Source organism: Cherax quadricarinatus, chromosome 88, assembly GCF_038502225.1.
Source record: "Cherax quadricarinatus isolate ZL_2023a chromosome 88, ASM3850222v1, whole genome shotgun sequence".
Classification (NCBI taxonomy): Eukaryota; Metazoa; Arthropoda; class Malacostraca; order Decapoda; family Parastacidae; genus Cherax; species Cherax quadricarinatus.
The window spans coordinates 5,881,006-5,905,610 of NC_091379.1; the positions used below are offsets into that span (position 1 = coordinate 5,881,006).

At 36.9% G+C, this 24,605-nt stretch overlaps 1 protein-coding gene across 2 annotated transcripts in view; it reads left to right on the forward strand.

Annotated features, from left to right (window-relative positions):
* Positions 1 to 1,166: 1,166 nt before the first annotated feature.
* Positions 1,167 to 24,605, forward strand: part of Hip14 (palmitoyltransferase Hip14) — a 43,361-nt gene continuing 19,922 nt past the window's right edge. The window contains exons 1-7 of one of the 2 annotated variants that reach the window (XM_053790794.2): positions 1,167 to 1,293; positions 2,693 to 2,839; positions 3,384 to 3,505; positions 14,269 to 14,346; positions 18,837 to 19,046; positions 20,719 to 20,881; positions 22,030 to 22,155. In XM_053790794.2, coding sequence (XP_053646769.2) covers positions 1,243 to 1,293; positions 2,693 to 2,839; positions 3,384 to 3,505; positions 14,269 to 14,346; positions 18,837 to 19,046; positions 20,719 to 20,881; positions 22,030 to 22,155 — 897 coding nt within the window. In that variant the 5' untranslated portion in view covers positions 1,167 to 1,242. Of the gene's footprint in view, positions 1,294 to 2,692; positions 2,840 to 3,383; positions 3,506 to 8,379; positions 8,466 to 14,268; positions 14,347 to 18,836; positions 19,047 to 20,718; positions 20,882 to 22,029; positions 22,156 to 24,605 lie in introns of those variants that run through there. The other variant, XM_070103912.1, reaches the window with a different exon arrangement.

The window sequence follows — 24,605 nt, forward strand, 5'->3', positions numbered from 1 at the left end:
TAGTAGTGCTAGTAGTAACAATAATAGTAGTAGTAGTGGTAGTAGTAACAATAATAGTAGTAGTAGTGGTAGTAGTAACAATAATAGTAGTAGTAGTGGTAGTAGTAACAATAATAGTAGTAGTAGTGGTAGTAGTAACAATAGTAGTAGTAGTGGTAGTAGTAACAATAATAGTAGTAGTAGTGGTAGTAGTAACAATAATAGTAGTAGTAGTGGTAGTAGTAACAATAATAGTAGTAGTAGTAACAATAATAGTAGTAGTAGTGGTAATAGTAACAATAATAGTAGTAGTAGTGGTAGTAGTAACAATAATAGTAGTAGTAGTGGTATTAGTAACAATAATAGTAGTAGTAGTGGTAGTAGTAACAATAATAGTAGTAGTAGTGGTAGTAGTAACAATAATAGTAGTAGTAGTGGTAGTAGTAACAATAATAGTAGTAGTAGTGGTAGTAGTAACAATAATAGTAGTAGTAGTGGTAGTAGTAACAATAATAGTAGTAGTAGTGGTAGTAGTAACAATAGTAGTAGTAGTGGTAGTAGTAACAATAATGGTAGTAGTAGTGGTAATAGTAACAATAATAGTAGTAGTCGTGGTAGTAGTAACAATAATAGTAGTAGTAGTGGTAGTAGTAACAATAAAAGTAGTGGTAGTAGTAACAATAATAGTAGTGGTAGTGGTAGTAGTAACAATAATAGTAGTAGTAGTGGTAGTAGTAACAATAATAGTAGTGGTAGTGGTAGTAGTAACAATAATAGTATTGGTAGTGGTAGTAGTAACAATAGTAGTAGTAGTGGTAGTAGTAACAATAATAGTAGTGGTAGTGGTAGTAGTAACAATAATAGTAGTAGTAGTGGTAGTAGTAACAATAATAGTAATAGTAGTGGTAGTAGTAACAATAATAGTAGTAGTAGTGGTAGTAGTAACAATAATAGTAGTAGTAGTGGTAGTAGTAACAATAATAGCAGTAGTAGTGGTAGTAGTAACAATAATAGTAGTAGTAGTGGTAGTAGTAACAATAATAGTAGTAATAGTGGTAGTAGTAACAATAATAGTAGTAGTAGTGGTAGTAGTAACAATAATAGTAGTGGTAGTGGTAGTAGTAACAATAATAGTAGTAGTAGTGGTAGTAGTAACAATAATAGTAGTGGTAGTGGTAGTAGTAACAATAATAGTAGTGGTAGTAGTAACAATAATAACAGCAGACGACGCCATCATCAGCTGAGACAAACTTGACAACAAACATGGCTGGCGAGGTTGATCCATCCTGTAACCCAGTGGATTTAATGGGCCAGGTTAGTGCCACCTGCTGCTTACCACACACCTGCTGCCCACCACAATACCTGCTGCCCACCACAATACCTGCTGCCCACCACTCCACACACCTGCACTGTCACATGTGTTTTCACGTCACTAATAAGCTTTATTTAACCACGTTAATCACCATCACCAGAAACACACGCTCATCAAAACTTCTCTCACACATATATATATACAATTATATAATATATTTATATATATACCCTGCCAATTTTCATCTCTTCATTACATTAAAGAAGCTGCCCACAACCAACCTTCTCAATAAATGTGATAGTATTGCACGTGTGGGTCTTCCATTAGTCTCTGCCAATATTTTAATCCTGGAGTTTAATCTGCCTTAAATAATAATATGTTAAAAATACCTAATATAGCTTTTAACAAGTATGTGGTTTTCAGCACGTGACATTTTTTACTGTAAGTCACTGACACCTGGTGGCTAAAGCTCTCGCTTCACACACGGAGGGCTCAGGTTCGATTCCCGGCGGGGTGGAAACATTTTGACACGTTTCCTTACATCTGTTGTTTTGTTCACCTAGCAGCAAATAGGTATCTGGGTGTTAGTCGACTGGTGTGGATCGCATCCTGGGGGACAAGATTGAGGACCCCAATGGAAATAAGTTAGACAGTTGAAGAATTGAGACACTTATGCAACATATGGGAATCTTTATTGAAGAAACGTTTCGCCACACAGTGGCGAAACCTCCTTTACCCCCTCTCTCCAACCTTTCCTAGGCCGACCCCTACCCCGCCTTCCTTCCACTACAGACTGATACACTCTTGAAGTCATTCTGTTTCGCTCCATTCTCTCTACATGTCCGAACCACCTCAACAACCCTTCCTCAGCTGGAACTGGTTGATTAGGGATCATGATGAACTCTCAAACAATGCTGGAGATCATCTATATAATAAATTTTTCAGCTTTGCACAAGCTGCCTAAGCAACATTATTTTCCTAAAGAACCCTGAATGGACACCGAAACATGTGAGCATATCAAACAAATGGAATAAAAGTCATAATATTTTAAATAGAACCATTTACAACTAATCTGTGAAAGGGAAAGAAAGACTAGATGACATTCCTCTTTGTCATGGACCGTTATTATGTAGTAACTTAATAGTGATGCAAGATACATCAAAATGTCTGATTTCCATTTATGACTTGTGGGGCACAGTTGTCAAAGGAGAGGGTCACTTTCTGAACCAACATTTTTAACTATCAGAGAGAAATATATAACTGTCTTAGGCTTGAGTGAGAGGCTGACATTTGGAGTATTTTCTTATCTCTCTAATAATATGTTCTACTGTGTATTAATTTTTATATTAAAATAGGGCATTATTTTTTATCTTGATTTACTAATCATAATCTTTTTAAAAGGATGCGTGCAATCCCAGTGGAATATATGGTGTTGAGCGGGAGACTGATGCAGATGAAGCCACAGGAAGTATTCAGAACTCTGAACCCACAACGCGTAACACAAATGAATCTGATTTCTCAACTTTTGATATTGTTAAGGCAACCCAGGTAAGTTTTAAGAGGTTAAGTGTTAAGCTTTCTGAATTTATTAATATAACAAGCATAATAGTCAATTAATAAATACAGTTTTTTAATAAGTTTAAATGTCTAATGAAGCAACTTTGTTTATAAATGTGTATGGAAATTCTGTAGAAGTTGCAGATGGTAAACTTAAAACCGAATCCAGAATATAGAAATTAAAAAAAAAAATATGTAAGCAATATTGTAAATACTATACTGCATGAATAGTTCTCTTTCAGTATTGTCACCATGTATTATGATAATACATTGTACATTGCGTAATTCTTAAAAATACACATTATGTATAATGTATATTTAATTTTACTTAACCTGCACACACGAGAATGAAAATTATGATGGCATTTCAGTCTGACTTGGCCCATTAATTAGACACATGTGTGGCTAGTTAATGGGCCACGTTGGACCAAAACATTGTCATAAGTTTCATTCTCCTTTGTGTGGGTTATTTATGTATTGTTCCTGTCACGGTATGTATTCTGCCTTTTTATTCTATCTTTCATTTTGTTTTCAGTATGGTGCAATTGAAAGATGCAAGGAGTTAATTGAATGTGGCTATGACATTAACAAGAGGGATAATGAAAATGTTACACTTCTACATTGGGCAGCTATTAATAACAGAAGAGAAATCGTCAGGTGAGATTTATCCATTGCCGGCTAGGAAGATTACTTAGCTCAACAAAATCAATTGATCCTGGCACATTTTTTTTGTGTAATTTTCATAGAAACTGTTGGCAGATAACCGAATCTTCTGTAAGTAAATTGGGATGTAGGATAAAGACAGGGTTTTATTGCTTAGAATAAAAGTTTTGTTATGTTTCTCAACATATTTATTTTAGGCTGTTGACTGTTTTAGATTTATTATTTTTAAGGTTCATGTCAAGTTTTGACTATACAGCCTCGCCGCGCTTAATGACGTACTCGTTTACTGATGACTCGGACTTATGACGGACTCTCTTACTAGTATGCATACCTAAATAATGTATATTAGAGCTGATTTCCTCTATTCTGTTTATTACAATATACAGTACACTACTGTATAAACATTTAAAAATATACTTAAAATGTTATAAATGGTACAAAGGTGACATTAAAACAATATCAAAGATGGTTGACATAAACCCACTCCATTATAGTATGCTCCTCACTTAGCAACGAATTAATTTACTGGCATGGTCTTAGGAACAGAATTCCCTCATTAAGTGAGGAGAGGCTGTATGTGGTACCACTGTGCTTGATGGCAGCATAGTTAATATGACCAGAGTTTATGCAGAGTGGGACATCTTTTGACCAGTGGAGAAAAGAATATATGACATGCTGTATATTGACCAGTTCAGTTAATGTAATATAGGCTTGCAAAATAAAAGGATAATTCACCCAATTTATTTTAAAGTTTAAGGATTTTTATTTTCTGAAACAAAACATGCAGAATTGACGTGTACTTTTTGCTCTGCAGTTAGTTTTTCTGCAGCCTTATTAATCTTAAGTTAGTCTTAAGTTTTCCCGAAATGCTCTGTATATTAAGAGGTTTTCTGCATGCACACCTAAATGTCGTCCACCTCTGTGCAAACATTGTATCGTGTTGAAATAAAGAATCTAATTTAATCTAATGTGGCATGAAAAACCTTGGCCATTGCCACTTACATAGGCCCAGACACAGACATACCTCATTGCAATACTGACAAAATAATTCTTGCAAAATGTAGTCAAAATTAAGGTTCTTGAAATCCAGTTAATGCTTTACATTTAGTCATACACTTAATATGGTACAGTTACTTTGGTGAAGTTACTCTGTAACTTCATCTATCTATATCTTTAAATCATGAAAGGTGCTGAGAAGAATAATGATGAATTTGCCAGTAGTCACTTTTGTGAAAATCGCTTACAAACCTATGCAACATTTTTGCTACAGTATCCTGGTAATCAATCATTCAGTTCTGTAGAAAATGCAATTTTCACTCAATATTTACTTTCTGCTCACTGGTGAGTTCATTGCTTTTTTTCTCAGTGCTTCATGTACAGTATAGTGCTATCATTTCTTCAACTCTTAACTCTTCAGGGGTTTAGCAGTGCTTACACTGATCTAGATTTTCCAGCACTGTCTTTCCGCTGGCTGGAAAGCACATAGTTTTATCTCTTAACCCTTAAACTGTCCAAACGTAGATCTACGTTTGTGCACGTAGCGCTCCAATCTTGATTTTCTCCATAAGAAAGCATGTAAAATTAAACGTAGATCTATGTTCAGAGTGCTAGGCGAGCAAACGTATATTTACATTTGGACAGTTTAAGAGTTAAATGAATCAATTGATTTCTTCAGTCTGAAGAAATCAATTGATTCATTTAACTCTTAAACCTCGCTGAAATCTGTATTGTGTTTAGATAGGAAACTAACACTAACACTAACACTTCCATTACTTTTGCCACTGATAGGTTTTTAATTTTTGTTTGCCTCTATGATTCATATCATAATCCCAACATATACAGTAGGTGAGTTGTAGAATAACACTTCTGACAGGCCATTACTGCATAATGTATTAAAATGAACTAAGACACAAATGAGATTATTGAAGAGTGTAGTGTTTGGCTAACTACCAGTAATTTTAAGTAAAGGTCAGCTCAGGCTAGAACATGTACACTACTGTAGTGTTTGTGACTTTAAAATACATCCTTCAAAGGGTAGGGAGGCCTTGGTACTGTAGGGCTCTTGATTTGAAGAAGTGCAGTCACTTACACCCTGCTCTTTATCAAATCAGACCTGATTATCTCCCATTATCCAGGTGCTTTATGACTTGTGCATGGCTGGATTTAGGATGGAGGAGGCCTGTGGAAGGCCTTTTCATAATGAAGTTAAGATTTCTTTTTAATTCAAAACTCTTTCTCTTAAATGTGAGATCAACAACATAAATATAACCCAAATAGAAGATAACATTTAAAAGTCTTTTATCAAAGGCTCACAGCAATCAAAGTGTCATTTCCATACCTGTTTTTATTGACATAATTGGGCATTTATTGGTTTTATGCAAAATGTTAGGCCTACAAATGGCTGTATACTGAACAGGCATGAAACTATAAATTGACCTTATTTAACAGAAAACATATTGTTAGGTAAAAGTACACAAGTGCAACTAATGCAGCATTTTATTGTGGCAACATTTCGCTCTCCAAGAACTTTGTCACACCATAATGCCTCGAAAGGTAATTCTACCAACATTATTACAGAAAATGTGCTACTCATCCACAGAACATCATTCAAACTGAAACATTAATATAGGAACACTTCAAGTTGGTTTTTTAAAGTCAGACACTTTCCTTGCCTCATTAGCAAAGTTTCTTATAAGTTGGCTGAAATGAAGCTGATGCATAATATCATTGCTTATTTTGTAATTGTAAATTATTGGTAATGCTAGTGGTGGAGGCCTGTGGGGAAAATGTCCTCTCTGCCAACACCCAAATTCAGCCCTGCTCTTACTGGTTTAGCACTTCTCCATGAATTTTTTTTTTTTTTTTTTTTTTTTTTTTTTTCAACAAGTCGGCCGTCTCCCACCGAGGCAGGGTGACCCAAAAAAGAAAGAAAATCCCCAAAAAGAAAATACTTTCATCATCATTCAACACTTTCACCACACTCGCACATTATCACTGTTTTTGCAGAGGTGCTCAGAATACAACAGTCTAGAAGCATACACATATAAAGATACACAACATATCCCTCCAAACTGCCAATATCCCAAACCCCTCCTTTAAAGTGCAGGCATTGTACTTCCCATTTCCAGGACTCAAGTCCGACTATATGAAAATAACCGGTTTCCCTGAATCCCTTCACTAAATATTACCCTGCTCACACTCCAACAGATCGTCAGGTCCCAAGTACCATTCGTCTCCATTCACTCCTATCTAACACGCTCACGCACGCTTGCTGGAAATCCAAGCCCCTTACCCACAAAACCTCCTTTACCCCCTCTCTCCAACCCTTTCGAGGACGACCCCTACCCCGCCTTCCTTCCCCTATAAATTTATATGCTTTCCATGTCATTCTACTGTGATCCATTCTCTCTAAATGACCAAACCACCTCAACAACCCCTCTTCTGCCCTCTGACTAATACTTTTATTAACTCCACACCTTCTCCTAATTTCCACACTCCGAATTTTTTGCATAATATTTACACCACACATTGCCCTTAGACAGGACATCTCCACTGCCTCCAACCGTCTCCTCGCTGCTGCATTTACCACCCAAGCTTCACACCCATATAAGAGTGTTGGTACTACTATACTTTCATACATTCCCTTCTTTGCCTCCATAGATAACGTTTTTTGACTCCACATATACCTCAACGCACCACTCACCTTTTTTCCCTCATCAATTCTATGAATATAATAATAAAACATCTCTTTGCTAACTCTAGATGATGGACGTAGTCATGGTAAACAGATCATAGGTAGGAACCTATGATTTTTCTGACATAGTCTCAGTCAACAGATTATGATTTAGTCTCGGTAAACAGATTATGGGTAGGAACCTATGATTTAGTCTTGGTAAACAGATTATAGGTAGGAGTCTGTGATTTAATCTCAGTAAACTGATTATGGTTAGAAGTTTATGATTTAATCTATTTGTTGTTTTCAATGTACAGTGGACCCTCGACATTCGATACTAATCCGTTCCTGAGAGCTATCGAATGTCGAAAATATCGAAAGTCAAATTAATTTTCTCCATAAGAAATAATGGAAATCAAATTAATCCGTGCAAGACACGCAAAGGTATGAAAAAAAAATTTACCACATGAAATATTAAGTTTAATGCAATAGAATAATTACAATAACAACAATAACAATAGATTAATAACAATAGAATAATTGACACTTACCATTAATAAAGATCTGGGATGGGAGGAGGGGAGAGTGTGGATGGTGTTAGTGTTTAGAAGGGAAATCCCCTTCCATTAGGACTTGAACTGGCAGCCTCACCATGCCTTACCACACTGTGTATGCCACTATGATTCTTAAATCTTTCAAACCAACCTTTGCAATTATCTCTTTCTTCATTTCAATAGTCATTAGCACCTTTTTTCTTGAAGGGTTGGCACTAGAAGCTTTCTTGGGGCCCATGGTTACTTATTTTGCAGAAACAAGCACCAAAAACAGTTATAATATGGATAATATGGAATGTACCGAATGTATCCTTAGATGCACGCACACTGGCTGGCTTGTAAACAATGGCACACACGGTGCAGTTCAGGCCACACGTGGACACGTCTCGTACGAATCGTATCGAATGTCGGGTTTTCCATCGAATGTTGAGGCGAAATTTTTGCGTTAAAATGCATCGAATGTTGGATTTATCGAATGTCGGATTTATCGAATGTCGATGCCATCGAATGTCAGGGGTCCACTGTATTTATGGATATATTTCCAACTGTTGATTTTTTCAGTTACTGTACTTTATTATGTACTCATTATGTATTTTATGAGCAGTATTGGATCTCAGTGTTCCCTGTATGTATTCTATCAGACCTGCCAATAGGGGTTATGTGTGAGCCATCTGGACTTGACAAGAGTTGACCCCAGGCCGCTAGGTTTCAGCGCACCTCATCGTAGGTGAATGAACAACCAGTTGAGAGTAATTGACTAATGTTGATGAACTAAACAAACTGTAGATATTTAAATCCTTCCACACATGAAGTTTTCTTGGCCATAAAATAATCACTTGCTTCCTCTCATTCTCTACTTGTGTTTTTTAAAATTTAAAGTTTTTGGCATTGTAAAAAATTGAGTAAGTGTAATTAAAATCGTAGGTAACGGGGAAGGAAAGAAATTACATTAAATAATAAAATATTTAGACCCATTAATAAGTTAAAATATCTGAGTGTTGGAATGACATAAAATAAATTTATGACAGTGATGTTGACAGTTCAGAAGAAGCCAAGAAATGTGGCTAATGCAATGAAACTTGTTTAGTAGAAACAAGAGTGTAGTAGTTGCAAGCCTAATGTATGTGTGAAGCATTAACAGTTAGAGCAATGCAGCTAAACAATCATGAGAAGAATGTTTGAAGATACTGTAAAATACTGGATGATAATGTTATGGTTTGCATCAATCTGTTACTCTTAAGATTCACGAGAGCTTCTTGTGATTAGATGATAGTGTTATAAGAATGGATGGTGATAAAGTGGGAAGAAGCATTAGAGTAAGAGGAAGAAAGGAAAGCTGTGATGATAATCATGTAAAATAATGAGCATGTGAATAACTCCTAAGAAGCAGCAATGAGCTGGAATTAGTGGTAACAATTTGTTGGGAAGTAATGAACACTTGACATTTCATTTGTGATGTTTGACATGGAGTTCTTGACATGTAATCCTCAAAGCAGTAGATGATAGTGGATATTTTGCTAATGTGGTGACACTAATTTACTGTAGTGCTAATGAGTGTGGACATTATTATTTATGAAGGTGAATCTTTAAGGGCATTCTGCCTCATTGTCTTTTTAAACATAACCAACCAGTGCCATTGTACATTTCCATGTTAGTATATCAGTACTACTAAATTATCCTAAAGGTGAAATTTCAGAACAGTAGTTTTAGAATGAAAATGTCTTTGTTTTTCAAATTTGTTCGAAATGCAAATTTTAGCATGAAAGTAACACAAGTCATAAACTCCAGTCCCAGTTATACTAAATCAGCTGATATTTGCCGCTTTGGTGTTAACATAGTACCTAACATTTTTTTTTTTTACAACATATTACTTAGTCTCCATTACCTGGAACAGAATTCTTCCTCTGTAAGCCATGTGTGTCGTAAGAGGCGACTAAAATGCTGAGAGCAAGGGGCAGGTAACCACTTCTCCTGTATGTATTACCAAATTTAATAGGAGAAACTTTTGTTTTTTTCTTTTGGGCCACCTCGCCTCGGTGGGATATGGCCGGTGCGTTGAAAGAAGATACAGGTCTCCCTCAACATTCACGTTTTCAGCTTTCGCGGGCTTCACACATTCGCGAATTCCCAACCGCCAAATTCCCAGCCACCAAATTCCCAGCCGCCAAATCATATTCAAGTTTCCCGCCACCTGCGAGTCCCTACTACCCTCCCTCCGACCCCCGCAACTGGCAGCCAGCCCTCCCACCACTCATTGTGGTGTTTTGTTTGTTCATTATTTGCTATTAAACTACAGTATAAATAATGTAAACACATTCATGACTGCATATTGGAATGGCTATTTGGACAGGTATTGGACGGTGACATCATGTGTTTACTCTTGAACACAGCAAAGAATCAAACATTTCTGCTACTGCTAATAATAACAATGGTAATAATAATAATAATAATAATAATAATAATACGATATAATTGAAGAAGGAAATTGTACAAAAATACGAGGGAGTGGTTGACACATCGTCAGTGTGGCTTTGTTTATGCTGGAGTGAACATTATTCTCCCTGCTCTTCCAAACATTTCACAATAATTCATTGTTTGGTGCTTGTAGATTGAGTGTGACTGGAGTGGTTGAGGCAGTGGTAGAGGTGATAGAGGCAGTGGTAGAGGCAGTGGTAGAGGCAGTGATAGAGGCAGTGATAGAGGCAGTGATAGAGGCAGTGGTAGAGGCAGTGATAGAGGCAGTGATAGAGGCAGTGGTAGAGGCAGTGATAGAGGCAGTGATAGAGGCAGTGGTAGAGGCAGCGATAGAGGCAGCGATATTTACTAACATATATGTTATAAATAATAATAGTACATTATGAATAACATTTATTATTATTATTATAAATGTTATTAATATTAACATGTACTATTATTATTTATAACATACGTATATGTTAGTAAATACCACTGCCTCACCCACTGCCTCTATCACTGCCTCTATCACTGCCTCTGTCACTGCCTCTATCACTGTCTCTATCACTGTCTCTATCACTGCCTCTACCACTGCCTCAACCGCTGAATTATTGTGAAATGTTTGGAAGAGCAGGGAGATTAATATTCACTCCAGCATAAACAAAGCCACACTGACGATGTGTCAACCACTCCCTCGTATTTTTGTATAATTTCCTTCTTCAATTATATTGTATTATTATTATTATTATTATTATTATTATTATTATTATTATTATTATTATTATTATTATTATTATTACTACTACTATTGTTATTATTAGCAGTAGCAGAAATGTTTGATTCTTTGCTGTGTTCAAGAGTAAACACATGATGCCACCGTCCAATACCTGTTCAAATAGCCATTCCAATATGCAGTCATGAATGTGTTTACATTATTTATACTGTAGTTTAATAGCAAATAATGAACAAACAAAACACTCACCACACTGAGTGGTGGGAGGGCTGGCTGCCAGTTGCGGGGGTCGGAGGGAGGGTAGTAGGGACTCGCATTGGTTGAGGAAGTGGTGGAGGCAGTGGTGGAGTCTGTGGTATTTAATAACATACATGTTATTAAAGCATAACATGTATATATTTAGTACAACTTACGACGTTTTCATGTATTTTATGATTGTTCATGGTTCAACAAGTTAAGCAGTATTGTATTATATTCCCTACAATATATTGGGGCACCAAACATTCACGGTTTTTCAACATTCGCGAGGCTCTTGATCCCCTAACCCTCGCGAATGTTGAGGGACACCTGTATAGTACTTGACTGGACTTGAGTTCTAGAGGTGGGAAGTACAATGCCTGCACCCTCATGGATAGATGAGAAGTACAGTTCCTGCACTCTCAAGGATAGATGGGAGGTACAGTGCCTGTACTCTCAAGGATAGATGGGAGGTACAGTGCCTGTACTCTCAAGGATAGATGGGACATACAGTGCCTGTACTCTCAAGGATAGATGGGATGTACAGTGCCTGCATTCTCAAGGATACATGGGAAGTACAGTGCCTGCACTCTCAAGGATTGCTGGTATGTACAGTGCCTGCACTCTCAAGGATTGCTGGTATGTACAGTGCCTGTACTCTCAAGGATAGATGGGATGTACAGTGCCTGTAGTCTCAAGGGTAGATGGGATGTACAGTGCCTCTAGTCTCAAGGGTAATGGGATATACAGTGCCTGCTCTCTCAAGGATAGATGGGATGTACAGTGCCTGCACTCTCAAGGATAGTTGAGAATGTTACAGTTCAGAGGATCATTTGAATTATGATGCCCTTACATTTCTGGCAAGACAGGTGTGGAATGAACGATGGTGAATGTGTTTCCTTGTCTTGGTCCCCCTACCTTGGTGGAAAACAGCCCATGTGGTAAAAAAAAAAGAAAATTATATTCTGTATTCTGGCATTATATTTATTAACTATTTAAGCTTGTTTTGGTGCACGAGCACTGGCTATTTACATTTCTTCTGTTGGCCACCTGTTTGTTTATGTGACTAATTAGCTAGTCAAAATGTCTTAAGCTATACATATTTTCTTCTAATTATGCAGTAATAGCTGAGATAGAAACATTATTCTATAACTCTTCTGAGTGTATATACAGTATAGATTATGCTTCACAATGTTGCTGTCACCTGATAAATTATAAAAATTTAGTTAAGGTAAAGAGATTGCTCAGGGTCCTGGCTATTTCACATTAAGTATGTAGGTGTTAGTGTACTTGCTGGTACTTCTTTTGCCACTACCACCACTGTTGTTAGTAGAGCACTTTTCTAACCCCACTACCACCACCACTGTTCTTAGTAGAGCACTGTGCTAACTCCACTACCACCACCATTGTTGTTAGTAGAGCACTGTGCTAACCCCACCACCACTGCTGTTGTTAGTAAAGCATTGTGCTAACCCCACCACTATCACCACTGATTAGGCAATATTTGATATGTGGAAAAGGTAGCTCACAAGGAGATTATTAGCTGTCAATAATTATCCCCTAATTCATAGGAAATGCTTATTTTCTGGGCATAAGTGAATAAATAATATGTATACATGTACATAACTGATTTAAGTAATATCAGTCTCTTAACAGAGTATATTTTTTCTGATGGAATTAAATTTTTCCACACTGAAGCAGTGAACATGGAAGGTGTGAGGGTGGTACTATACATTAGAAGAAACACAAACTACTAAATAGGAAAAAAAGATGAGAAGACCGACGGACCTGACATAGACTATGCCTGTTAGCTGATTCTTGAAGGAGTAAATAATAGTGAATAAATTCGTCTGCCCTGCTAAGGCACTCCAGCATTATTTACTTGAAGCTGAATCATCAGATTATGACCTGCAGGGAACAAGAGAAAGTCACACTATCATGGCTGGAGTAATTCACCAAAAACCTGATGACCAACTCTGCTGTAATTGTTTATTTATCACCAGTTCACTTGTGGATATTTGTCTTCACATTAAGTAGCAGAGCAGAACTACATTACTACAATGTTCAGGAATACTTCTCATGTCACTTTTTTCAACAGTAATGGAAGTAGCTGAATGAAAGCAAACCTAACTTGTTTCTCAGTTTTTTAAATATGGAAAGGAAATTTCATTCTGTTGTTACATCATGATGTAATACATTTTTCTTTTTGTTATTCTGTCTGTCTGACCATATTAACTTGTACAGAAGTGTCTCTTCAGTATGAGAGACACTTGGGGCAGGTGCAGTATACACTTCGCACAGTCAGTAAATCTCTAAATCAGTCTACTATACCCAGCAATAATGATAATATTTTTCTTAACATTGACCATTTCCCATGAAGGTGGAGTGGACCAAAGAAAACACATTCACCGTCACTAACAACAGCAACGGTAATTAATAATAATAATTCGGTATTGTAGTGCTTTAGCATTGCCTTGAAGGATTCCTTAACCAGATATTCCTCCAGTGAGTGTCTTAACGTGGGTTCCTGACAAGTAATGTTCTCACTGCTTAAACTTCCCATCAACAGTTCTCTAGTTGGTGTGATGGTTTATTATGGAAGTTTGTTAAGCTTATTTACTTATAGAGAATTTTCAAAATGTTCCTATTTGATAGCAGTTTAATAATTATTTGATAATTAACATGTACAACATTAATTGTAGGGCATTTAATTATATAACATTTAGAGAGAGTACAAAGTCTAGTTGTTGCCTTTATTCAGGTACAGACATGCAAAAAGCCTCATCATAGGCCTTCGGTTGAGTCCAACATTGACATTATTATAACTGAACCAGAGGACGACATGACTTTTCATGTTATCGCAGTGCCTTGTGTAACACGTCAGATGGGGTATTGTTCCCATCGAGGGAGAAGTGAACATTTATTGCATTATTAATTATTATTCTTGGTGTTTAATACCAAAACAGGTAGCACAACATTTAGGTGCACCCAGCTGTACCTGGGAAGAACATATATGCAAAGTAATATTGATACACATTACCTTCGTGATTAATTTTTATGTTAAGAATATGAAATTGTAATTAATTGTTAATTAATTCTCATACAGATATTACATATCCAAAGGAGCATTGGTGGATGCAGTTGGTGGTGAACTTATGTCTACACCTCTACACTGGGCTACCAGGTGAGCTAAGTGTCTACCCCTTTGTTGTCTTGCTCACTTGCCCTTTACAATACTTAGCAGTGTGGAAAAAGACACTTATGTACAGTTCAGGACATTTATTAGTGGGAATGTTTTGCCACTAGTGGCATCTTCAGTGATAGTGGCAAAGTCGCAAAATGTTTCCCCTAATTAACCCTTTGACTGTTTCGGTCGTATATATACGTCTTACGAGGTACCGTGTTTGATGTATGTACGTATACTCATAAATTCTAGCGGCTTCAATTCAAGCAGGAGAAAGCTGGTAGGTCTACATGTGAGAGAATGGGTCTGTGTGGTCAGTGTGCACCATATAAAAAATCCTGGAGGACGCAGTGCATAATGAGAAAAAAAAAACTCCGACCATTTTTTTTAATTAAAATGCCGGCTTTGTGGTCTATTTTCATATAGTATTTATGGTTGTATTCTCGTTTTCTTGGTCTCATTTGCTAGAATGGAAAACATATAGAAATAGAAGTGATTTTGATTGGTTTTACTATAAAAAGAACCTGGAAATGGAGCTCAAAATAGGGGAAATGTTTGATTTTTGCCGATGTTCAAAAGTAAACAAATGATGTCATTGTCTAATAAATGTCCAACTAGGCATTCTAATATGCAGTCATGAATAGGCTGACATTATTTGTACAATTATTACAGTATTGCAGTAGTCTGCATAGCAGTAAATCTTTTATTGTTTTGTTTGAATAAAAATTCAAAATAGAAAGCAAGAGTAATATCAGAGGGGGCTGAGACGTGACTGATGAACAACGAAAATGTTATTTTAGAGCCAGGAATGTCTGCATTGTTCATTCTGGACCTTATTTTGAAATTGTCATATTTTTTAATTTTCGTGAAATTGGCCAAATTGCAAATTTCTGACCACGTTATTGGGTAGCTGAAATCAGTAAATGGGCAGTTTCTTGTACTCAATTGATAGAAAAAATGGAGTTCTAAAGAAATAGCTATGAGTTTGGTCGACTGGAACAATGGAATTACCCAAAAATAGGGCTCAAAGTGGGTGAAATTGCCGATTTGTAAATATCGCCGAGGTCGCTAACTTTGCGAGAGAGTAATTCCGTCAGTTTTCCATCAAATTTCGTTTTTTTTTTTGTGTCATTACAATTGGGAAAAGATTCTCTATCATTTCATAAGAAAAAATAATTTTTTTTCTTTTTTTTTTATTGAAATTTTGCGACACCAGGAGACACCTCAGGATTGGGGGTTGCGACAGTCAAGGGGCTAAAGTTCTGAACTGTACTTAAGTGTCTTTTTCCACATCTTGTCAGTATCATCATACCATTTTTCAATACTTATTGTGTTCATATATGACTCTTCCGAGTGAAAGGTTAGTTGCCTTGATTCTTTCTTAGATCAAATTTGTTTATCTCCCATGTCTCAGCCACTATATGACTTCTACATATTTACTGCTACCTTCTTGATTATAATAATAATAATAATAATAATAATAATAATAATGATATATAGGTAGTAGGCTGGTAGACAGCAACCACCCAGGGAGGTACTATCGTCCTGTGGTAGTAGGTTGGTAGACAGCAGGTTGGTAGTAGGTTGGTAGACAGCAGGTTGGTAGGATTGCTGGTGTCCCTTTTTCTGTCTCATAAACATGCAAGATTTCAGGTACATCTTGCTACTTCTGCTTACATTTAGGTCACAATACACATACATGTACAGGCATATATATACATACCCCTCTGGGTTTTCTTCTATTTTCTTTCTAGTTCTTGTTCTTGTTTATTTCCTCTTATCTCCATGGGGAAGTGGAACAGAATTCTTCCTCCGTAAGCCATGTGTGTTGTAAGAGGCGACTAAAATGCCAGAAGCAAGGGGCTAGTAACCCCTTCTCCTGTATATATTTTTAAATTTAAAAGGAGAAACTTTTGTTTTTCTTTTTGGGCCACCCCACCTCAGTCGGATACGGCTGGTGCGTTGAAAGAAAGAAAGAAAAACATGGAAGATTTGAGGTACGTCTTGCTACTTCTGCTGACACTTAGGTTACACTACACATGCATGTACAAGCATATACAGTGGACCCCCGAGTTTCGTGATTAATCCGTTCCAGAGAGCCCGCCGAAGGTCAAAATTCACGAAACTCGAAACTATTTTCCCCATAAGAAATAATGGAAATAAAATTAATCCGTTCCAAACACCCAAAAATATTAAAATAAAATATTTTTTTTTCAAATTAAATAAAGATTTACATAATGAAAACAATCAGAAATCAAGTACATGCATTTAAAAAAATAATAATAACATTACACTTACCTTTACTGAAGACTTCTAGGTGGATGGAAGACGGGAGGAGGGGATAGGAGAATCTCCTTCCATTAGGACTTTAGGTAGCAAGTCCTTATCTGGGGTTATTCCCTTCTTCTTTTAATGCCACTGGGAACAACTTGAGAGTCACTGGACCCCTGTTGCACAAAATATCTGTCCAGAGAGGTCTTCTTCTGGCATTTCTTTAAGATTTACCTGAAGTGGGACACAACACTGTCATTGTACATGTTGCAGATATGGCTTGTTTCAGCTTGGTCAGGGTGATACTTTTCAACAAAACTTTGCAACTCATTCCACATTGCACAAATCTCCTTAATCTTTGAAGAAGGCACCTCATCCACTCCCTCTTCCTCCTTCTCTGAAGCAAGTTCCTCGGCTGTGGTCTGATGCTGTTCCAGTTGAAGCTCTTGCAGGTCGCCAGTGGTTAGCTCTTCCCTGTAGTCCTCCACCCACTCTTCCACATCCCCGTCAAAATCCCCCTGGATCGTGTTCCTCACTTTATTTACCAAAGGGCTTGCACTAGCTTTCCTTGGGTCCATGATGACTTATTTAGCAGTTGCAAGCACAAAAAACAATGGATTATTATGAAATGTATTGTATGAACCCGCGGGGTGATGGTCACGTGTTGGTAAACAATGGCACACTGAGCGTGAATGGCGTGGGAGACTGGCTTGGTATGCGTGGTGACGGGCGGACGGATACCGGATGGTCGCCAAAACACGAGTCTTTTCACGAAACTTGAGGCCAAACTTTTCCAAAAAAACTCGCTGAAGGTCAAATTGCACGAAAGTCGAGGCTGCTGAAACTCGGGGGTCCACTGTACATATATATACACACCCCTCTGGGTTTTCTTCAATTTTCTTACTTGTTCTTGTTTATTTCCTCTTATCCACATGGGAAAGTGGAACAGAATTCTTCCTCTGTAAGCCACATGTGTCGTAAGAGGCAACTAAAATGCCAGGAGCAAGGGGCTAGTAACCCCTTCTCCTGTATACATCACTAAATTTATAGAGAAACTTTCGTTTTTTTTTTTGGGCCACCCTGCTCTGGTGGGATACTGCCAGTGCATTGAAAGAAAGAAAGAAAGAAAGAATAGTGATCATAAATGAGAATGCTTGCATTACTTGAATGCTAAGATAAGATGGTAGTGGATGTTAGCACAGTGGACCCCCGGTTAACGATATTTTTTCACTCCAGAAGTATGTTCAGGTGCCAGTACTGACCGAATTTGTTCCCATAAGAAATATTGTGAAGTAGATTAGTCCATTTCAGACCCCCAAACATACACGTACAAACGCACTTACATAATTGGTCGCATTCGGAGGTAATCGTTATGCGGGGGTCCACTGTATATGGAAAGATATTTTATTGTTTTTAGCATAAGAGGTAATTAGAATCTAAATTTGGCCACTGCTATATAGCTGAGCATTAGAAAACTTGTTTGAAGCTAGCCAAAAGTTCAAAGGCAGTAAAACACTATTTAAAATACACTGTTTCAAATTTTTCACTATTTTGTTACTGTGCAGTATGTACATACATGTATATTTTAGTCATTTGTTTGATTTTTTTTTTATGTTAACTCTTATCTCTTTATCATTAGTTTTTCTACAATTTTTAATTTATCATGTTTTTTCTTAACTGTGTGATTTTCTGTTTCTTCCAAAACTTTTATCATAGTCTTTTGGTTTGCTAAACATATGAATTTGTCCTCACTGTCTTGCTCTTTACTCTTCTATAATTTGTTTACTAATGTCTGTGTATTAACAATATTTCTTTGGTTGTGTTAGTATGATTTTTTATTTTTTCAAAATTATATTTTAGGTACAGTGTTTGCATATCTAATTTGTTCCTTAAAGACACAAAAACAATGTTAAGTTTTGGTACTGTAATACAAAATTATTTTTTTTTTAACACTTCGGCCGTTTCCCACTGAGGTAGGGTGATCCAAAAAAGAAAGAAAAAACTTTCATTGTCATTCAACAGTTTCACCATCTTTGCAGAGGTGCTCAGATACAACAGATATAGTGATAGTAATTAAAAATCATCTTTGTCAAAATAAGTTTGCCAGTGGTCAGATGATTAGAGTTCTTAACTTAGTATGTAGTATTTAAAGTTGCTTATCTGGATTTCAGATAACTCTGCCTACAGTATTCATTTTTAATGCTCAATGCTGCTTTCAGACAAGGTCATCTTGGCATGGTTGTTTTGTTGATGAAGCACGATGCTGACTCCTCACTCCGTGATGGCGAAGGGTGCTCCTGCATACATCTGGCAGCACAGTTTGGTCACACTGCCATAGTTGCATATTTGGTTGCCAGAGGAGCAAATGTTAACCTCATGGACAAAAATGGAATGACACCGCTAATGTGGAGTGCCTACAGGGTTACCAGGTGTGTTTTTTCATGCTGCTTGTGTTATTATTATTATTCTCCATCTTTATGTAAATAACTGACCTCAGCAGCTGCTATTATCATTATTTGTTATTAATTACTATCCATCTCCCATCAAGGCAGGGTGATCCAAAAAAAAAAAAAACACTTTCATCATCATTCACACTCGCTGTCTTTGCAGAGGTGTGTAGACATGATAGTTTAGATGTTGCTCCAAACAGCTAATATCCCAAACCCCTCCTTTAAAGTGCAGTCATTGTGCTTCCCACCTCCAGGATTCAAGTCCAACTGACAGGTTTTCCTGAATCCCTTCACAAAATATTACCCTGCTCACACTCCACCAGCTCATCAAGTCCCAAAAACAATTAGTTTGAAAATTCTTGGACATTGTGGACAAGTTTCAGATCAGGGATTTGGACAGTGAAAGTGTTAACTACAGTGTGTGGGACAGAGTTCATCTGGTTAGAGTCCTTGGGGGATATTTTTTTTTTTTGGGGGGGGGGGGGGGGGGAGAAGGCTGTAGCTGGGTGAATTTGGGAGAACTGTAGAGTAGTGTGATTAAATATGTTAATATTTAAATACTATACAGCCTCGAAAGGGTTGGAGAGAGGGGGTAAAGGAGGTTTTGTGGGCAAGGAGCTTGGACTTCCAGCAAGCGTGCGTGAGCGTGTTAGATAGGAGTGAATGGAGACAAATGGTACTTGGGACCTGACGATCTGTTGGAGTGTGAGCAGGGTAATATTTAGTGAAGGGATTCAGGGAAACCGGTTATTTTCATATAGTCGGACTTGAGTCCTGGAAATGGGAAGTACAATGCCTGCACTTTAAAGGAGGGGTTTGGGATATTGGCAGTTTGGAGGGATATGTTGTGTATCTTTATATGTGTATGCTTCTAGACTGTTGTATTCTGAGCACCTCTGCAAAAACAGTGATAATGTGCGAGTGTGGTGAAAGTGTTGAATGATGATGAAAGTATTTTCTTTTTGGGGATTTTCTTTCTTTTTTGGGTCACCCTGCCTCGGTGGGAGACGGCCGACTTGTTGGAAAAAAAAAAAAAAAAAAAAACATCATTTGATTTTTTTAGAGTGAAAAATCTTGACTTTTTTTATTTCTTCAGAACAGCAAGTGAAGTACAGAATTTTAACTTCTATTTCATTACTGCATTGTATATATTTGGATGATAAGAACTGTATAAGAACACGTGGTATCAGTTTCCCTGTCTTCATCAGACATAATTTAAACGCATTGTTGAATAGATAATTTTTAATTTCACATTGACAGAGGAATCAGTAATCAATTTAAACATATAAAATGTCATCACCACCATCTGATATAACCAGAATTGTAATAAATATTTTTATTCTTTTATAAAATGTTACTTAAATATCACTGGGGTTAATATTTCTTGAAAAATTAACTTATTTGTTATTTTGCATGTGTCTTTTTTTATTAACACATCAGCTGTTTCCCATCAAGGTAGGATGACCCAAAAAAGAAAACACACTTCATTGCCACTTACACCATCACTGTCTTGCCATAGGCATGCCAACACTACAGTTCAAAAACTGCAACATGATTTATTCCATGTAAACATGGAATCCTTTTTAATCTTAATTTGACAGTTCTTAAAAAATTAGATTGCATTTTAAAAGTACTGTACCTTTGTCTACAGCCTGGATCCCACAAGGTTGCTATTAACATTTGGAGCCAGCACATCAATGGCTGATCGTCTTCATGGTAACACTGCGCTGCACTGGGCTGTTATAGCGAAAAACCACATGGCTGTCAGTGTTTTAGTAAACCATGGAGCCAATGTGGACATTGCAAATTCTCAGGTAGGTTATTGGTACTATCTTATTTGTGAAAATGCAAATGAAAACTAATTTTATTTCTTAAGAAAAGTTACATGGTTACAGAAAAGTGGTATGGAATGTAAGCTGATTGGAAAATCATTGAGTATGCACGGCATGTTAGGCATTCTAACATTATTCCTTGGAGAATACTCACACCTTGCTACGTAAGGCAAAGTACAGTGGACCCCCGCTTAACGATCACCTCCCAATGCGACCAATTATGTAAGTGTATTTATGTAAGTGCGTTTGTATGTGTATGTTTGGGGGTCTGAAATGGACTAATCTACTTCACAATATTCCTTATGGGAACAAATTCAGTCAGTACTGGCACCTGAACATACTTCCGGAATGAAAAAATATTGTTAAGCGGGGTTCCACTGTATTGTGTATTTGGTTGTCTAAGGAATAAAGCAAGATGTCCTGTAGCTCAATTGCTGGCACACTCAGGTCCAGGAGTTGATCCTCAGTACAGGTGGAAACATTAGGAAGTCTTTCTTTAAGGCACCTGCTGTCCCTGTTCACCTAGCAGTAAAATAAGTACCTGGGTGTTAGTTGGCTGGTGTAGGTCACAAAATTTACCTAATTTGCCTGAAATGCTTTACATAACAAAGGGCTTTCTATATGGTAGTATGCCATTGATGTCAGCTATGGTCTGTATACCTTGCACATACACTTATAGAAATAAAGAGTATTATATTATTATGATGTATGGGCAGGTCCCCTGCCAGCTTCTGCAACTGTTGATGTATAATCAGCATTGTGGTAATATTTTAAGAAAGTAGGTAGAGTAATACACAACTGTATTAATATGTTGTGGGTATACAGTTTCACTAAAGTGCCTCTGTATTGACTAAACTGTTTTTTGGGGATTATTTTTGTCTTAGACTTTTACTTATTTACATAAGTTTTTCAGGTCAGTAGTAATTTAGTAAGTATTTGCTCAGTTGTGATTATAATAATTTTCTGTAACACGCTGGCCATCTCCCACCGAGGCTAGGTGACCTGAAAAAGATGCACTTTCACCATCATTCACACTATCACTGTTTTGCCAGAGGCATGCCGATACAATAATTTAGATGGCCCTCTAAACAGCAAATATCCCAAATCCCAAACTACTGTATTAATTTCAGGGAGAGTCTGCTTATAGCTTAATAATGAAGAGAAAGACTCAGTGGCTGGACAAAAAAGTTTTGGAAAAGCTTCAAGAACTACAAAAATCAGCAAGAAATATATGTTATCGTATATCCAATGATAAGGTATGTTAATTCTTACCATAAGTAATAGTTATTGTTTAATAAAATTTATTTTAAGGTGTATTCTTTATTGACAGAATATGTATATGCAAAAACTTTTATTTATTTAATAATCTTTTTTCTTCACAATTGATTTTTAACACATCGGTCATTTCCCACCAAGGCAGAGTCGTGAGTGTTATTCACTGATTTAGTATTTGTTGTGCCTCCTGGAATGTAACCTTCCCTCCCCAGATATAAATATTTTTCTCTACTGTACAAGTTGTAATACTGTACAGGTGCACTACAGTACTCTCTTACGACTCACGAGTTTTACCCCATGACTTCGACTATCTGTAAACTGTCTTGGATAATTTATTTCTTTATATCCACAGCTGGATTCATAGAAGCACAAGTCTCAGACAGTATTATGGCATTCTTATCAAGGCAGGCTCTTGGAACAAAGTAGTTACATTAGTTATTATGTCATATGATATTGGCTCCCAATGCATTAGTTCTTTTCAGATGTGTGACCTGCTGACATTTTACATGTCTATTAATGATCAATTTATATTGCAGTCAACCCAAAATTTGGCACATTGTTAGACTGATAAGGCTGGGTGTAGGGGTGATGGAGGCTCAGACCGCATTCTTATATTTTCCATTCAAATGCCAGTTCTGTACTCGGATTTTCAATCCACAACAATCTCGTGGAATGTATCCCTCGCGAATCGTGAGAGTACGATACTTCACTTTTTTTTTTTTTTAAATATAAATTTTAGGTAAAACAAGGGACATCATGAGGTGTCTACTAGTTGATGCATTGCATAGTCATCAACTTTAAAAGTTCTAAAACTACTGTTTACTAACACCTACTTGGTAGAAGCCTTACTAAGCTCCTCCATCCCAGTAATTGCTGTGACCCTGAGGACTCACAGCAGTCACTCTGACCTTGCTTTATAACATTAGAACAGGCAGAACTGTGTGTGCCATCACTGTTGGCCCAGAGCCTTAAGTCATGCCATGATAACAGACTAAGTGTCAAACTCACACATGTCATTAGGTAGCCACTTTAACCTTTAAAAGTGCCAAAGGGTTTGAAAAAAAATAGGCAGTTATTTATGTTATCAAAAAATTCTCCCCCATTTTTTTAGACGTGTTAAGTGACGGGAATGAGTAAAGTCATATTAGTTCTTATGAAGATATGAAGGTTTGAAGGTGACTCATTCCTATGTTTTCTTATTGCCATATACTTCTATTTATTATTCAGTAATAATAATGAAATGGCATTTTCTGGCCCCCAGAATACTCTGCACACAAAACTATTTTTTTTATATTATACACACGTATGGCCCAGACCTATTTTTTCTGATGTAAGCCTAACCTGGCTGATTAAAACATAAACTTGTGCCTTTGGTGTAAGTTTGCATCAAAAGCACTTTCTTGGTGTAGATTTAACATCATCGGCAGCTTAAGGGTTAAAATATTTCCATGGCTTACAGAGGCTTGTAGGCTAGTAATGATAGGTTACCACACATGTACATATGTCTATACCTAACAGAATGCCTAAGAGTCATAATGTAGTGGTAAGTTAAACTTCACACAGCACTAAAATGTAGTTGATAAGGTCACTGAGTTAATCAGTAAGACAAGTGTGCAACAGTTAGGTATCTTTGCTCCGAAACATTTCGCCTACACAGTAGGCTTCTTTAGTTGAGTACCAAAGAAGCCTACTGTGTAGGTGTTTTGGAATAAAGACACCTAATTGTTGCACATGTGTCTTACTTATCAACTTTTCGGTATTGTATACCATTATCATATTCACAAGGTCACTAAGGTAAGTGATTAGTCTTGAGACCTTTACTGCTTCACAGATGCAGTTTTATTTCTGTTAAAGCACTTTTGTAAAGAGTATGACTGTAAGGTTTGCCAATGTGGACTAGTAGGCTCGCTAACCTGCACTCCTAACAGTGCAGAAAAACATCGGAGAGTAGATGTAGTAGTCTTGAGTTTCCTCTCTCTTCCTCCTCTTCCTTAGTTAGGAACCTTTGGGTGGTGGGTAATTTGGCTTGGTTACATGTCAAGTAGAGTGCAGAAGTTCATTGTGAAACATGGAAAGTAAGATTGCTTTCACTTGTAAATTTGGCAGGGAGTATGTAGTTTGGTGGGCCATTGGATTATTTTTGTACTTTTCTACAAATATTTCTAGGGAGCAAATAATGGTGAATGTTATTTCTTCTTTGGGTGACCCTGTCATGGTGGAAAATTAAGCGTATTAGATAACTGAGAAATTTTGCCAAATGATAAAACAATAACCCATGATGTTCACCATATACCATGATTATAATGTGGTAAACACAGTAATGTGACACATAAGATGCTAGATACTCTTGTCTCCTTGTTATGTAATTGATTCCACACCACAGTGATGTGTGTGTACTTAGTTTGTGATGTTTTAGGTCAGGGTGATCTTT